Source organism: Mastomys coucha, unplaced genomic scaffold, assembly GCF_008632895.1.
Source record: "Mastomys coucha isolate ucsf_1 unplaced genomic scaffold, UCSF_Mcou_1 pScaffold23, whole genome shotgun sequence".
Lineage (NCBI taxonomy): Eukaryota > Metazoa > Chordata > Mammalia > Rodentia > Muridae > Mastomys > Mastomys coucha.
This window is the reverse complement of record NW_022196906.1, coordinates 60,550,758-60,565,899: the sequence shown is the minus strand read 5'-3', so window position 1 is coordinate 60,565,899 and position 15,142 is coordinate 60,550,758. Positions and strand designations below refer to the sequence as shown.

The 15,142-nt window shown below is 39.6% G+C and overlaps 1 protein-coding gene across 17 annotated transcripts in view; it reads right to left on the bottom strand.

The window, feature by feature from the left end:
- The window catches only part of Csnk1g1 (casein kinase 1 gamma 1), a 148,093-nt gene that overhangs the window by 10,734 nt on the left and 122,217 nt on the right, over nucleotides 1-15,142 (bottom strand). For 13 of the 17 annotated variants that reach the window (XM_031344207.1, XM_031344208.1, XM_031344213.1 and 10 more), the window contains 2 exons: nucleotides 14,109-14,219; nucleotides 2,381-2,487 (listed from right to left, as the gene is read on the bottom strand). In XM_031344207.1, coding sequence (XP_031200067.1) covers nucleotides 2,381-2,487; nucleotides 14,109-14,219 — 218 coding nt within the window. Of the gene's footprint in view, nucleotides 1-2,380; nucleotides 2,488-4,107; nucleotides 4,352-14,108; nucleotides 14,220-15,142 lie in introns of those variants that run through there. The other 4 variants (XM_031344221.1, XM_031344223.1, XM_031344222.1 and 1 more) reach the window with 3 other exon arrangements.

The window sequence follows — 15,142 nt, the reverse complement described above, 5'->3', positions numbered from 1 at the left end:
AAAAAAATCAACCTAAATATCATTTGCCCTCACCATTCTTTCAACCATACATCAAAAAAGTGTCTTGAAGATAGAAGAAAGGGGAAATCAAGTGACTATTTTTTTCTTACACCAATTAAAAGCCATCATCCTGTGGTTTTGTTCTGCCTTTACACAAAACAAGCTAGGAAAAGGAACTTAAAATCATAAGCTTGGAGGTAAACGTTTCATACTTTCCTTGTACTTGAGTTTAACTCCACTACAGGCAGCAGCCCTCCTTATCCTATCAACATGCTCCATGAGTGAACAGCACCATAGCCTTGTGTGATGAGGGATTGTTTGGGATGCCTTAGGTCTCTCTAGTTTTGACTTTTCCATTAAAATCAGCTAGTGATTATATGTCTACTGTGTCCCTACTCCATATACCAACATACATATACCACAGACACATGGCTGAGCGCTGACAATTCTCTAGGCAAGATGGATTGGTAGTTCATGAAATCACTACGAGAACCAGTATGCACAATGCTCCAAGCACAGGGTTTGAGTGGCATTTGGTCAAAGGTTACTACCCTTATTTAGTTTCTACATTTTTCCAAAGGCTTAAATCTGGAGCTGGAGGCAAGAAGTATAGTGGTCCTGTCTGCTAAATGGGAAGGCATTGACCTCTCTAATATTCTAGTGTTTACAATATGACAGAACAGAACACAACAGGTTAAGCTCTTTCTGTATGGATGACCTCCATCTTTCACACTGGACACAAACACCACACTCACATACACAGTGTACACATTTACCCAAAATGAAATGAAAAGGTCCAAAATATAAATCTATTTAGGGCTTAATACTAAAGTTCATTTGAATTAGAATCAGATTTAACTTCTAAAAAGAAGAGATACAAATGTGAAATGGGGAAAGGGTGGGGTGGGGTGGGAAAAGGTGTTGCTCTGTTTTGAGATCAGAGTGTGCAGAGTGTGGTAGTTTCCAATCCTGGCTGCACATTAGAATTCCCCAATCTTTTAAATATAATCATTATCAGGCCAGGTATTAATAAATTAGCCTTAAATCATGCAGAAGTATCTGTATTTTCTAACACATTCTAGGTGATTCCAAAGTGCAGCCAAAGGTTAGAGTTCAGAAAGTGGGAATATCATATAATTTATTGAGAATGACAGAAAAAAATTATAAGCACCATTAAAATCTCCCAAGCCCCTGAGAAGAAAGGACCCATGTTTAATTACTAAAAATAGTCTCCTGCTGGCATTACTTTCCCAGCCAACCCCTTCTCTACAACAACAAGATATCAACAAGATAGAGGTGAAGTCACACTTATTCGATGTATTAACCTGCTAAGCAGGAAAAGACCTTTTGAAGGCCAAATGAGCCTTCTCACCAAAGAGAAGGGCAGGAATACAACCATGCAAAGTATATCTTGAAGAAAAAACCACAACTGATGGTGACCGTGACTTATGTCCAGAGGTGTAAGCATGTCCTCGTTTGTACTAAAAATATGTTGCTTGCCCCAGAGAAAACATTTGGACACTGAATGTTCTCAAAGAGCTTCAAAGAAAGGTCAGGATTGGCAGGAGTTACTGATTCATGTTTCTCTAGCTTTCCCTACCTGATATCTTCTTGGAGTTTAAACTTGCATCTGAGTTTGGGATAGGGAAAAAAGAAGAAGTGGTAGAAATGCTGTTTGTGCAGCAGAGTCAGCATCACCTTCCAGCCCAGAATCTCAAGAGTTTAAACACAGACCATGCGGAAAGCACCAAGGGGCCAGTGGGAGAGCATAGCAAGACATACGCATGCAAGAGAAGCAGAAGAGGAAGTGAGGGACTGCCTTGTTTCCTTGGAATTAGGGTTACTTCTTTGCCATCCCAAGAGTCTTGTATTTACAAGTACAGTTGTTTTGCCTGATGTACTTAGTTTTTCTGAGCCCAGACTGTCTGAAAGACAGCAAGACATCTGCCAAAACCTTTTACTCAGGTCCATCCATCTGGAATGGTTAGGCAACAACTAGAAATGTGATACTCTACACCATGGCCCATGGTTAAACACTTTTTTCTCAGTGAGCCATAGGAAGCCAGAAGCTCCAGGGCCTCTAAGAAAATCATGGCTACAGTGTACTGTGGTTTGTACTGCATCATTCTTGTAGTTCACTATGTCTTTGGCCTTCAGCAGACTAGAAAAGTGTAACTATCTGCTCAGAAATAGGAGCTAAATCAATGGCAGCGACTTTAATGCACCATGCCAAAATAAAAAGGTCAGAAGAAGGGAACCATGGACATAAGCATGAAGAATCCAGTCCATGATGAGCAGCACAAAGAGGAGGCAGACGTTTCCAACCCACAAGGAGACAACCTTTTTAAAGACAAACAACCCCTTTGAAAGATGAACGTACTTAGCTTCCTCCACTACCTCCACTTCGGCATGAGCTGTGATTGGTGCATTGGAGTGAGCTCCAGTGGGGTCATCAACATTCAGCTCTCCATTGGTTGAGCTAACCACCTGAAACAGAGACAGACTTCAATAAACACCACGGTCACATGAAGTGCCTGCTACCACCAAAGTAGATTAAGAGAGATTAGGCCTCAAAGTACTAGCCAGGCAGGGTATAGAATATGTGTTTACATGGGTTAAGGGAACACTGTCCTGATTTAGAGAGGTTTCCTAGACCTATATAACGTCAGGACACTTAATTTGATGATATAATCATTGACAATTACTTTCATATTGAATGCCTACTTTGTGGCTACTTTGTTACACTGAATGTATAAATTTAACCCTTTAAACCTCTTACTTAATATGTCACAATTATTTGTGTGTGTGTGTGTGCGTGCGTGTGTGCATGTGCCCATGCAGGCCAAAAGGTGCATATTGGTCTCACTCTTCAGGAGCTTTCCACCTTATTTTGGGTTGGGCTCTTTCACTGGGACATGCAGGTTGCTGATTAGGCTAGGCTGGTCTGTGAAACCCAGAGACTGCCAAGTCTCCACTTCCCCAGTGCTGGGATTACAACAAGGGAAGCTACCACTAGTAGTCTTGGGGATAATAAAACAACCAAGCCAAAAAAAACCAACCAAACAAAAAAAACAACAAACAAAACAAACAAACAAACAAAAAAACACAAAAAACCCCAACCCACCAACTACCACCTCCCAAATAAAACCAAACCAAATCAAATAAAGAAACAACCCAACAACAACAACAAAACAAAAACCAAACAAACCATACGTTCTAGAGCTCCAACTGAGATCTAGCAAGAACTTCACCAACTGACCTATTTCCCTGGCTCAATTACTTATAACAAAACAATGCAAGTCATACTGCTGTGTAAGTAAGTGTGAAGGGGCAGTCTTAAGTGCCACAGAAGGCATGTGGGGGTTGGAGGACAGCCTGAGGGAGGTGGCTCTCCCCCTCTACTATGTGTTTCCTGGCAGTTGAACTCAGGACATCAGGCTTGGTGTGCAGTGCATTTGCCCACTGTGCTATCTTGCTATCCCCCAGCATTAATTATTCTTTTTTAATGGATGAGAACTCTACAAAATGACTTAACCAAGGGTTAATTTAGGGTCTGTGTACATGTATGGCTTCTATATGTTTGTCCACAGATTCATTTCTCAAAAATGTGTATAGCTCTGTATTAAAAAATAACTGTGGAGCCGGATGGTGGTGGTGCACTCCTTTAATCCTAGCACTTGGGAGGCAGAGGCAGGCGGATTTCTGAGTTCGAGGCCAGCCTGGTCTACAGAGTGAGTTCCAGGACAGCCAGGGCTACACAGAGAAACCCTGTCTCGAAAAACCAAAAAAAGAAAAAAAAAAAAAACCAAAAACTGTGGAGCTAACTTCTAAAGATTAACTCATTCTGCCTCCTTGATCATGGTGGGTAAATTCTACTACTCTCAGTTTGTTATGCTATATAATTATATAGTTTAGGTAATAATGGCTTTAAAATATTCTTAAAAGGAAACCAAGAATGGACACCAGAAACCATAAATAATCACACTTTCTTTCAGAAAATTCTTCAAGACTTTCAGCACTGGTTTGAAATTACTCAAAAAACAAGACTGCTACATCCCCTCTGGTGAGAGGGAGGACGGTAAGGACAAACTTCCCTTGGAAAACAAGTCTTATTTCAATGGCCTTTATTTCAGGTTCACTGTCATCCCACTGCTCACTGATGGTCCCAGAACTGTCAATGAAGGCTCTCTCCCACTCCTGTCATCTGGTTAGTGTGGACCCGATCAGGCTTGTCTTGTGCAGCTGCTTCTGCCACCTGCTTTCATTTCCAGCACATGATTCCTGCTTATGTGGGTGCTGGAGAGTGGGAAAAGGGACCCAGCACAAACCTCTCTGCTGTTAAAGATCTTGGCTGAAACATGGGAGAGAACCACAAAATAGGATAAATGGTTCAGACAGCTTATGCTACTGGGTAGGTAACTTCATCTATTTGAGACTGTTCTTACAGACTGATGTGAGGTTTATAAAGTAATGAATAGGGCACACCTGGGCATGATACCTTTATACAATACTGGAGGAAGTAAAAAAAAAAAAAAAAAAGGAAGTAAGAATGGTGTTCTAAAATCAGGCAGCCATGGGTTTGGGCTCTAGCTCTACTGGCTATGGATGCCTAGGCAAGATCTTTGATCTTTCTATACCTCAGTTTTGTAAAATGGAGTTAACAGTAATGCTTATCCTATTGGTGCCATCACTCAAGCTAAGCTACAGTAAGTGTTCAGTCCAGAGCCACGAGACATACTAATGGTTCAAAAATGTTCTTCTTTGCCTCAAGCCAGAGGGGTTTTACTAGCAGCTAATCTTCCAAGATTTCCTAAATCATCCTAAAAAGGAAAGTGGAAGGAAATGTCCACTACTTTGGGGGCAGACTGAGTGAATACTACCTTCTATTTTTGAGACAAGGATCTTATGCTGTAGACCTGGCCTGGTATCCACTATTATAGACTAAGCTATATAAACTTATGGTACTATATAAATTTCTCACACCAGTCCTGACTCAATCTCCATAGAGGTAGGTTAGGACAGGTCTAGAACGTCATGCCCAACATTTTTCTTGTTAAGACATGATTGAGAAAATTACAATAATGATATATGTTAGTGGGGGAAAAAAGAAGCCTACATTAAATTTCGACTTACCTGAGGGACTCAAATTTCTGCTAGTGATCAAATTTAGTATCTCTGATTAGTGGACAGCCTAACCTTATGGATAGTATACAACACAGCATTTTCCTCCCTCTGAAAACAAGTTTCTTCTGAATCTAATCATAATTTCAAAAGTTAGACAAATCCAGAATTGTATAAGACAGATGACTTGGATTCTTCAAAAAGGATCATATTAAAAAGATGTTAAAAATTCCCCAGGGACTGATACTGATTAAAAGGGATTAAAGGGATGGAGAGAAGACTCAGCAGTAAGAGCATCTGCAGAGGATCTAGGTTCAGTTCCAACTGCCTACAGTGAGCCCACAGTTATCCATAACTCCAGTTCCAGAGCATCTGATGTCTTCTTCTAACCTCTGAGAGCACCAGGCACACATGTGGTACTCTACATTCATGCAGGAGGAAAAAAAAAGAGACTAAGGAATCAGGCAGAGTGATCAACACCTAAAATTACTAGGGCTCAGGAGGCTAAAACAGGATCACCATGAGTTGGAGGGTAGCCTGGGTTATATGAGATGTGGGTTAACATAGGCCACAGAGTAAGAATGACAAATCAACCAAACCAAAATAAACAAACAAAACAGAGAGAGATTAAAGGATTGAAAGAGACTGAAGAGGCAAAACAACCAATGGAATGCAGGAATCTTGGTTAGATTTTGAATACTATAAAATTTTAAGGACAACTGGAATTTGGGTTGTTAGGTATTTATTATGAAATTATTTTCTTGGAGAAGGCAAGGGTGTCATTGCTTACATGAAAAAATATCTTTGTTCTGAAGAGATGTAGGTGGAAGGGTATGAAGCTAAAATATACTGTTTTAACTTTCAAAAGGTCTGGAAAGAAAATATATATACACCCAGACATGCACACACACATGCAAGCACACAAAATTAAAGTAAATGTAGCAGAACCTTAACAAATTGTTAATCTAGGTTAAGGATATTCCCGACTTTTCTGTAGATTTGAAATTTTCAAAATAGAAGTTGGACGAAGCTCAGCAAATAAAAAAGGCAGAGAGATTAACTTGATTGAGAACCACATCCTCAGACTGCCTCAGTTCTGCCGTGATTCCTGTGGACATATTTTCTAGCATACATTACTGTTAACATTGATAACTGGCTCATCCTATGAAAGCAGCCATCTTAAAATATTTGCTTGTAGGGACTGGAGAGATGGCTCAGCAGTTAAGAGCACAGACTGCTCTTCCAGTGGTCCTGAATTTAATTCCCAGCAACCACATGGTGGCTCACAACCATCTGTAATGGGATCTGATGCCCTTTTCTGGTGTGTCTGAAGGCTTTCAAAAATATGTTTGTTTGTTTATTTTTTTTCTGTAGTACTGAGGAGTTAACCAAAGGCTGTGTGTGTTCTAGGAAGCACTGTAACTGAATCATATCCCCAGCACTGAATCACTGATTCTTTTTTTTAAAAAAGATTTATTTATTATTATATGTAAATACACTGTAGCTGTCTTCAGACACACCAGAAGAGGGCATCAGCTCTCATTACGGATGGTTGTTAGCCACCATGTGGTTGGTGGGATTTGAACTCAGGACCTTTGGAAGAACAGTCAGTGCTCTTAACCGCTGAACCATCTCTCCAGCCTGAATCACTGATTCTTAATGAACCAGATAAAATGTCATGTAAGATGTCTTGGCTAAACATCAGGTGTAGTGGTGTAAACCTATAATGTCAACATTCTGGTGTCTGAGGCAGGAGGATTTGAAGTATGTAGCCAGCGTGAGCTGAAAAAGGATTCAAAGTTATCCTAGCATATCTATCTATCTCTTCAACATAAAAGAACTACTAGTATGAGTCACGACTGAGAATTACTCTGGGTTATGGCACTTGCTAACAACACTTCATATCTTATACTTTATAATTTCTCCTTCGTATGAATTGCTTCTGGTCCTATAAGCAATGTCCTTGGGCACTCTAAGGAAGAGGTCATCTCAGTATCAGAAAGCACATGATTGCAAATAAATCAGGCACATACATACAGATACACCTGCCTCTGCTTCCTGAGTGCTGGGATTAAAGGTGAGTGCCACTATGCCTGGACTCAATTTATTAATATTTTACACAATATCATTGTTATAGTTTTTCTGCTGAAATTTTAGTATAATCTTTACTGAAAATAAGACTTCCATATTACGTATATGCACATTTATCTTGCTGTAACCATATTAGCTTTAGTTACATCATTTTTCTGGCTACACAAAACCATGTAAGATTGTCTATGAGGAAGATCCAGAAAATATACTGTCCATATCCATATATATATATAGATTATATAGAGACATATTCAATATATACATATACATATACACATACATATATGTTTTGGTAATATTTCTTGTAGAAATCTCACAAATTTGAATAATTCCTATTTTTCAAAATGTTATTTAGGTGGGGCTAGAGAGATGTCTCAGAGGTTAAGAGCACTGACATAGGTCCTGAGTTCAGTTCCCAGCAACTGCATGGTGGCTCACAACCATCTGTAATGGCATCTGATGCCCTCTTCTGGTGTGTCTGAAGATAGTTACAGTGTACTTACATACATAAAAATAAATACATCTAAAAAAAAAGTCACTGAGGAAAGATATTATGTACCAAAATGATTAATGCTTCAGCTGCTAACTCTTTTTTAAAAGATGATTTATTTATTTTAAGTATACTGGTGTTCTGCCTGCTTTTGTGTATGTGTATGTGTGTGTGATTTTTTTTCTTTCTTTTGGTTTTTTCGAGACAGGGTTTCTCTGTGTAGCCGTGGCTGGCCTGGAACTCACTCTGTAGACCAGGCTGGCCTCGAACTCAGAAATCCGCCTGCCTCTGCCTCCCAAGTGCTGGGATTAAAGGTGTGCACCACCACTGCTTGGCGTGTGTGATGTTTTTTGATCCTCTGAAACTGGAGATACAGACAGTTGTGAGCTGCCATGTGGGTGCTGATATTTGAACCTGGGTCCTTTGAGCCAGTGCTCTGAACCTCTGAGCCAACTCTCTAGCACCCTCAGCTCTTAATTCTTAAGTCACACTGTCCTTACGTGGTGGTAGAGATTTCTAAAAATTCCCAATATAGTTTAATTTGAACAACTTTAAAGTAATCTTTTGGAAGAAGAAAAGTGTTTTGTCTTCTGGAACTTCAGCCAGAAGATCTGTGGAAATAGCAGGAAGATGGTAGCCAGGGTGTTCTGCTCATTAAGTTGGTTAGAACCAGAATGTCCAAACTTAAACAAGACAATTGTTCTTCACCTTGGTAGCTGTCCTCAATCAGAGAGAGGTGATGTGGCAGATTATACAGGTTAAATACAACATGACTTCACCAAGTACCTCTGCAGAGTGAATAATGCAGACATCAGACATGTACCTCAGCAAGCCCAGCGCTCTAGGCTGAGGTCAGAGGGCTGCAACCTAAAGGCTAGTGTGGGATAAACAGACAGGTTCTGCTTTGGCAGGGAGGAAAACCAAGGCAGGCATAGTAGTGAATGCCTTTAATCCTAGCATTCGGGAGGCAGATGTAGTGGATAGGCAAATCTCTATGAGTTCCAGGACAATCTGGTCTACATAGTAAGATCAGGAAAGCCAGAGTTACACAGAGGTCCTGTGTTCAATTCCCAGCAACCACATGATGGCTCACAACCATCTATAATGGAATCAGATGTCCTCTTCTGGTGTGTCTGAAGAGAGTGACAATGTATTCATATAAATAAAATAAATACATCTTTTTTTTTAAAAAAGCCCACACTCATCCTCTCAGTTGCCTTACTTTCCTTCTAAGTACCTTCTCTCTTAAAAAAGTATTTTATGCATGCACTTTCTATGAGGGTAAGACCCTGAATATACGCAGAAGTCTGAAGACAACTTTCAGGAGTCAGTCCCACCCCACCTCCACTCCCTCTCTCGACAGGGTTTGTCTGTATAGCCCTGACTGTCCTCGAACTTGAACTCAGAAATCCGCCTGCTTCTGCCTCCCAAGTGCTAGGATTAAAGGTGTGCGCCACCACTGCCCAGTCAGTTCTCTCCTTCTGAGAACAAGTCATTAAGCCTTGGTGGTCCCTTTAACTGCTGATCGATCTTGCTGTCTCCTAGAATTCTGAGTTTTATAAATTATCCTTTTGCTATTCACATATGACTGGCAGTCTGGCTAAGTAAAGAATTCTATGTTAGAAATAATTCCTCAGATTTTTGGAGATATTTTTCAGTTCTAGTCTTATTCAGAAATCTGAACCTATAACATTACTTCCTGATTCTTTCTTTGTGACTTTCTGGAAGCTTGACGTTAACTTTATTTTTGTTGTTAGTGTTCTAGTCTCATGAGAACGAACCCTGGTGTGGTTCTGTCATCCACTAACTCTGGTACTCAATGCCCTCTATGATCTGTAAATGGATCTTAGAGTCTGGGAAATACTTTTGCAAATCATTTCTTTTCTTTGCTCTTTCTGGAACTAACATACTTAGATATGATCTTAAATGTTTCTCAACTTTTCTTCAATTATTTTTTCTTATATCTCTTTTTGCTTTACTTTCTGAATTTTATATTCTAATCTGATTGGATTTTAAATTTTATTGTTTTAATCAATCTCTCCTCTTCTTCTTCCTCCTCCTCCTCCTTCTGTCTCTCTGGTTTTTCAAGACAGGGTTTCTCTGTGTAGCCTTGGCTGTCCAGGATCTTGCTCTATAAACCAGGCTGGCCTTGAACTCACAGAGATCCACTGGCCACTGTCTCCTAACTACTGGAATTAAAGTTGTGAGCCAACCCCTACTCCTGCATTTGTTTTAATTTCTAAGGGCACTGTTTCTAAAATTTTTATTTTATTTATTTATGTATATGGGTACTTTACCTGCATATACATCTGTGAACTATGTATGTTTAGTTCAAGGAGGTCAGAAGAGGTCACTAGATCCTCTTGAATTAGAGATACAAACAGCTGTGAGCTGTCATGTTGGTGATGGGATTTGAACCTAGGTCCTCCAGAGTAGCAGGTAGCTCTTAACTACTAAGTGACTTCTCCAGCTCTGATCTCTTTTTCTTTAAAATATCGCTCCCCACTCCACCCCCGGGATAAGGTATCTCTGTGTAGCTTTGGCTGTCCTGGAACTCATTCTATAGACCAGGCTGGCCTCAAACTGCTCTGCCTTCAAGTGCTGGGATTAAAGGTGTACGCCACCACCACCCAGCAAAGATTGTTCCTTTTGAAAATACTTCTGCTTTAGTTTGCTTTGGTTTCTCTCTATTAAAGTTTTCCTCAGATGCCTGATAACACTTGATTATCTGCTCCTATCAGAAGTAGTGGATGCAGAAGTCTCCATCCATCCTTGAGGATTAACAGACAATCAATGATTGCTATGTGAAGAGACATTTCTTTCAGTGTTGTAGGCAACAGTAAATTGCCTATGCTCCTGTAAATAGTTGTAACTAAACTCACTGGCATGTATACACACACACACACACACACACACACACACACACACACACACACACACACCCTGAAGAGTAGGAGCACTAGAGTAGTTTGCAAATAAGGGGTCTGCAAAGTAAGAGGAAAAGAAGAGGGTTATGGGTGGTGAGTACATTATATATAAAAACAAAGATTTATGTTTTTAGATATATATATATATATATATATATATATATATATATATATATGTGCATCTGTCTAGTCTAGGTATGACAGTTAATTTTTTGTCACCTTGACACAAGCAAGTGGTCACCTGGGAAGAGAGCCTTAATTGGACTGACTGCTGTGGGAAGGCCCAGGCCACAGTGGGCAGGTCATCCTGGGTTGTGTAAAAAAGCAGACTGAGCAACCCAGACAATACATAAGGTTTCTTCATGGTTTCTACTTTAGTTCCTGCCTCCCTCAGAGACTAAGATGAAAGAGAAATAAACCCATTTCTCCCCCCAAGTTTCAGGTCATAGTGTTTATCAAAGAAAGCAAACTAGGACAATGGGTATGTGAGTGCAGGTGTTCAGGGAGACCAGAAAGTGTGAAGTCCCCTGCAGTTCAAGTTAGCTGCCTGATACACTGGAAATGAATGAACTTAGTCCTCTGCAAAGAGTAGTATACAGTTTTAACTGCTGAGCCATCTCTCCAAGGCCCTAATGAAAAAAACAAGAGGGTGCATATCAATTGACACTGTGAGAACAGGTGGGTCTTGACAATTTGGGATTATACTTCAGGATGACTTGGCTGTCATTGCATTGGGGAGAATAATGGTGTTAGTCCCCTTCAATTTAATTTCTGGATGGTTGTATTTTCCAGAGCGCGCATGTGTATTTGTGTATTTACTTCTTGTCTAGCTATTTGCTTTCTAGAGCAATACAGGGAAAAATATGTCAGTCAGTCAGGATACCATACACCCATTCTTCCTTGTTAAGCACACCTTGCCTCCAAGGGCACTTCACATTCAGTAGTCTAGAGACCCACTTTAAAACAAAAACAAATAAACACCTTATTCCTTAATTTATCTTTATAGCAGAAATGCTAGTTTCATTTTGAATATAATAAGGAAAATATCCTGAACTTTCAGAAATGAAATAATGTAACTCCCCTGGAAATTTCTCCATGGCAATGATTGATATATAACTTGTTAACTCAATGTTCATTGGGTAATTCTGAAGAGGGAAGTACATCTACTGTTCTACAATGAGAGATCTTTGCACTTTTGGCTAATTCACTTTATGTTCTGTTACTATTTTACTGCTTTCTCTTTGTTTGATGTATTTTGTCATGCTTTTCTATTAGCAAAATTACACTTTGTTCTGAAACAAAACTACCAATTTTTCCCTTGTATTTCTTTCTTTAAAAAAAAAGTTTTATGTGTATCGGCATTTTGCTCGCATGTTTGTCTGTGCACCACATGTGCACCTAGTGCCTATGGAAGCAGAAGAGGGTGTTAGATTCTAAAACCGGAGTTACAGATGGTAGTGAGTTGCCATGTGGGTACTGGGAACCAAATCTGGGTCCTTTGCAAAAGCAGTAAGTACTCCTAACTGCTGAGCCATCTCTCCAGCTCTGGCACCAAGTTTTTCATCTCAGTATTAGCCACTCAGCACTTCTGGTGTGAAGCATCATATAGCTGAACAATAAATTAGCCACTTCTTTGTCACAGAACATCATGTCTTCAATTATCCAAGACTGTCTCAGGTGTTGGCTGATGCTGCCCCTGAAATAAGGTGAGGGTTTTGGGGGCAGGTAGGAGGTAAGTGTGGGCAAATACAGAATCAGATGGGATGGACTGACCCCCACTTCCCCTCTCCAAATAAAGATTTGGTTTCTGGTGAAGAAACAACAGATAGGATCTCTGCCTTCTTAGACTTTCAACCAATCTTTTTTGTTGTTGTTTGCTTAATTTATTTATTTTTATCTTATGTACATTGGTGTTTACCCACATGTATGTCTGCATGAGGGCAACAGATCCTCTGGAACTGGAGTTACAGATAGTTGTGAGCTACATACCATGTAAGTACTGGGAATTGAACCTGGGTCCTCTAGAAGAGCATCCAGTGCTCTTAACCACTGAGCCATCTCTCTCCAGCCCCTTAACCAATCTGCTTAACTCCTCAACTTAAAAGCCAATTCTTGAGGCTTCTGGGAAATGACAGAGTGAATAGACTAAGATTCCCAATTTTTTAAATGTAATTAATTATTATTTAATCTGCCTTTCAACTTCCAATGTTTTGTTGCTATTAGTTTTCTTCACCTTTCTATGGACTTATACCTCTAAACAATTATTTTACCTTTTTCTTTCTTTTTTTTTTTTTTAAGATTTATTTATTACATGTAAGTACACTGTAGCTACCTTCAGACACACCAGAAGAGGGCATCAGATCTCATTACAGATGGTTGTGAGCCACCATGTGGTTTCTGGGATTTGAAACTCAGGACCTTTGGAAGAGCAGTCAGTGCTCTTAATCACTGAGCCATCTCTCCAGCCCTCTATCTCTCCTTTCTTCCTCCCCCCCCCTCTCTTTCTTTCTCTTTCTTTCTTTCTTCCTTCCTTCCTTTCTTTCTTTCTTAATTTGAGACAAGGTCTCTCTATGTAGTTGTGGCTGGCTTGAAACCTGCCTGTGCCATCATGCTCCGTTACCACTGCTTCAGGAAGACATAAAAGAAAATCTGTGTCGACTCATCATTTTACCTTCATGTTTCTATGAAGTACTTTCTAGGGGTAAATGTGTCTTAACTTCCTATGAATAAGAAGACTTTCAGTGAGTCATTTCTTATAAAAGCATATTCTAGAAGATCAGGTCTATTAAGATTTATTTATACTCAGGAAGTTCATTTCTATGGCTCTACTAGTAGGTCACCAGTATGAGAAAAATATTCAGTTGAAATTTTTCTAGTTATGACTTTAAAAGTTACACACAAGAAAACTGAAGAGACAGAAGATGTTCCTGGTAGTACACAGAAGAAAAATTCAGGCCAGTCCAAATAAAAACAGAAATAATTTCCAAGACCAAATTTATTGCAGAGAGAAAAAAAAGAAACAGTTCAACTTCTTGGGTATCCACTCAGGAAATCCCTGCAATCAATACTTCCAGGCTATTAGGTGCTAAATAATCTATCATCAACAGATGAGCTACACATGCATACCTCTAGTACTAGAAGGCTCCAATTTTAAGTTTCAGGACTTTACAATTCAGATACTAACACACTTTTACCTTGATAGTATTTTGCAGATCATGAGTAGACCGAGATTGTAGGGCAGGTTAATTCAATACAGAAATCACATAGATGCTTTTAAGTCAATGACAAAAAAGCAGCAATTATCTCAAAAAATGATTTTTACCAAAGTCTACATAGAGAGAAAGTCAGCACAGAGATAACCAATTAAACAGAAACAACTCACCCTGCTGTAAGCATCCACCTGAAAGGAACCCAGACTGCAAGAAAACCAGCATTCTACTAGCCAAGAAGCTAAGAAGGCCAGGGAAGACAGTAGGTACCTGTACTGAACCACCATGGCGGTCTGCAGCCAAGTGAGACGTCAGGTATGAGGTATTGGTCTGCCGGCTGGGCTGGATTTCCCACTCTCCTCGGCGCTCTGATGATGTAGTCTGTTTAGGCATTAGGAAGCATGATAGCAAGATATAGAAGGAAAAGTAAAGCAACAGAAAGCAACAACAAAATCCAGTACATTAGTGTTCCTGCAGGGTTTCTGTTTGGAATTTGATATTAACAACTGCTGCAAAGCACCGAGAAATAATACTGTGACTGCATTCATTTCCACTAACGAACCAACACATCAGTTGAAAGAAAACCTGTACTGACCAAGAGTAGAGAGGGAGCCAACCAAAAGCTGGGAATCACCTTTCAGCTTCCACATTAGTGTGATTTCAGCAGCCACTAAGCAGATCAAATTCAGAAAGTTAAAAGATATTGAGCAAACAGTCATACTTCATCAATTTCATTGATTAAATAACTGAGCAGATAAAAAATCTTCCCATGAGGAACCAAGATGATGTCATTTCCTTAAATAGGTTAAGTGGCTTACTACTCTCAAGATTAATGTCCACGAGACTTGTTTTTTCTTCTTTTGCCATTCCTCCCCACCTCCTCCTCTTCCTCCTCCACTTTTGAGACCAGGTCTTATTCTGGTAACCCTGACTGATATGAAATCCATAGCAATTCTTCTACTTTAGCATGCCAAGTGCTGAGATTATAGACATAAAACACGACATCTGGCTAACAAGAGATTTACTAAGATGAACAGTGGCTGGATTATGCTTTCATATCTAAATAAATGAGGAAAGTAGTTTAATTTTAAAAAATATTTTACTTATTAAAAATATTTGTAGATTTGTTTTATATGTATTGCCTACATGGACCATGTGCCTATGAAGATCAGAAGAAGGTGTTAGATATGCTGGAACTGGAGTTACAAATGTTTGCAAGTCACTATGTGGGTCCTTTGGAAGAGCAGCCAGTGATGTTCACCATTGAGCCATCTCTCCAGCCCCCAAAGTATCTTTTTTTTTTT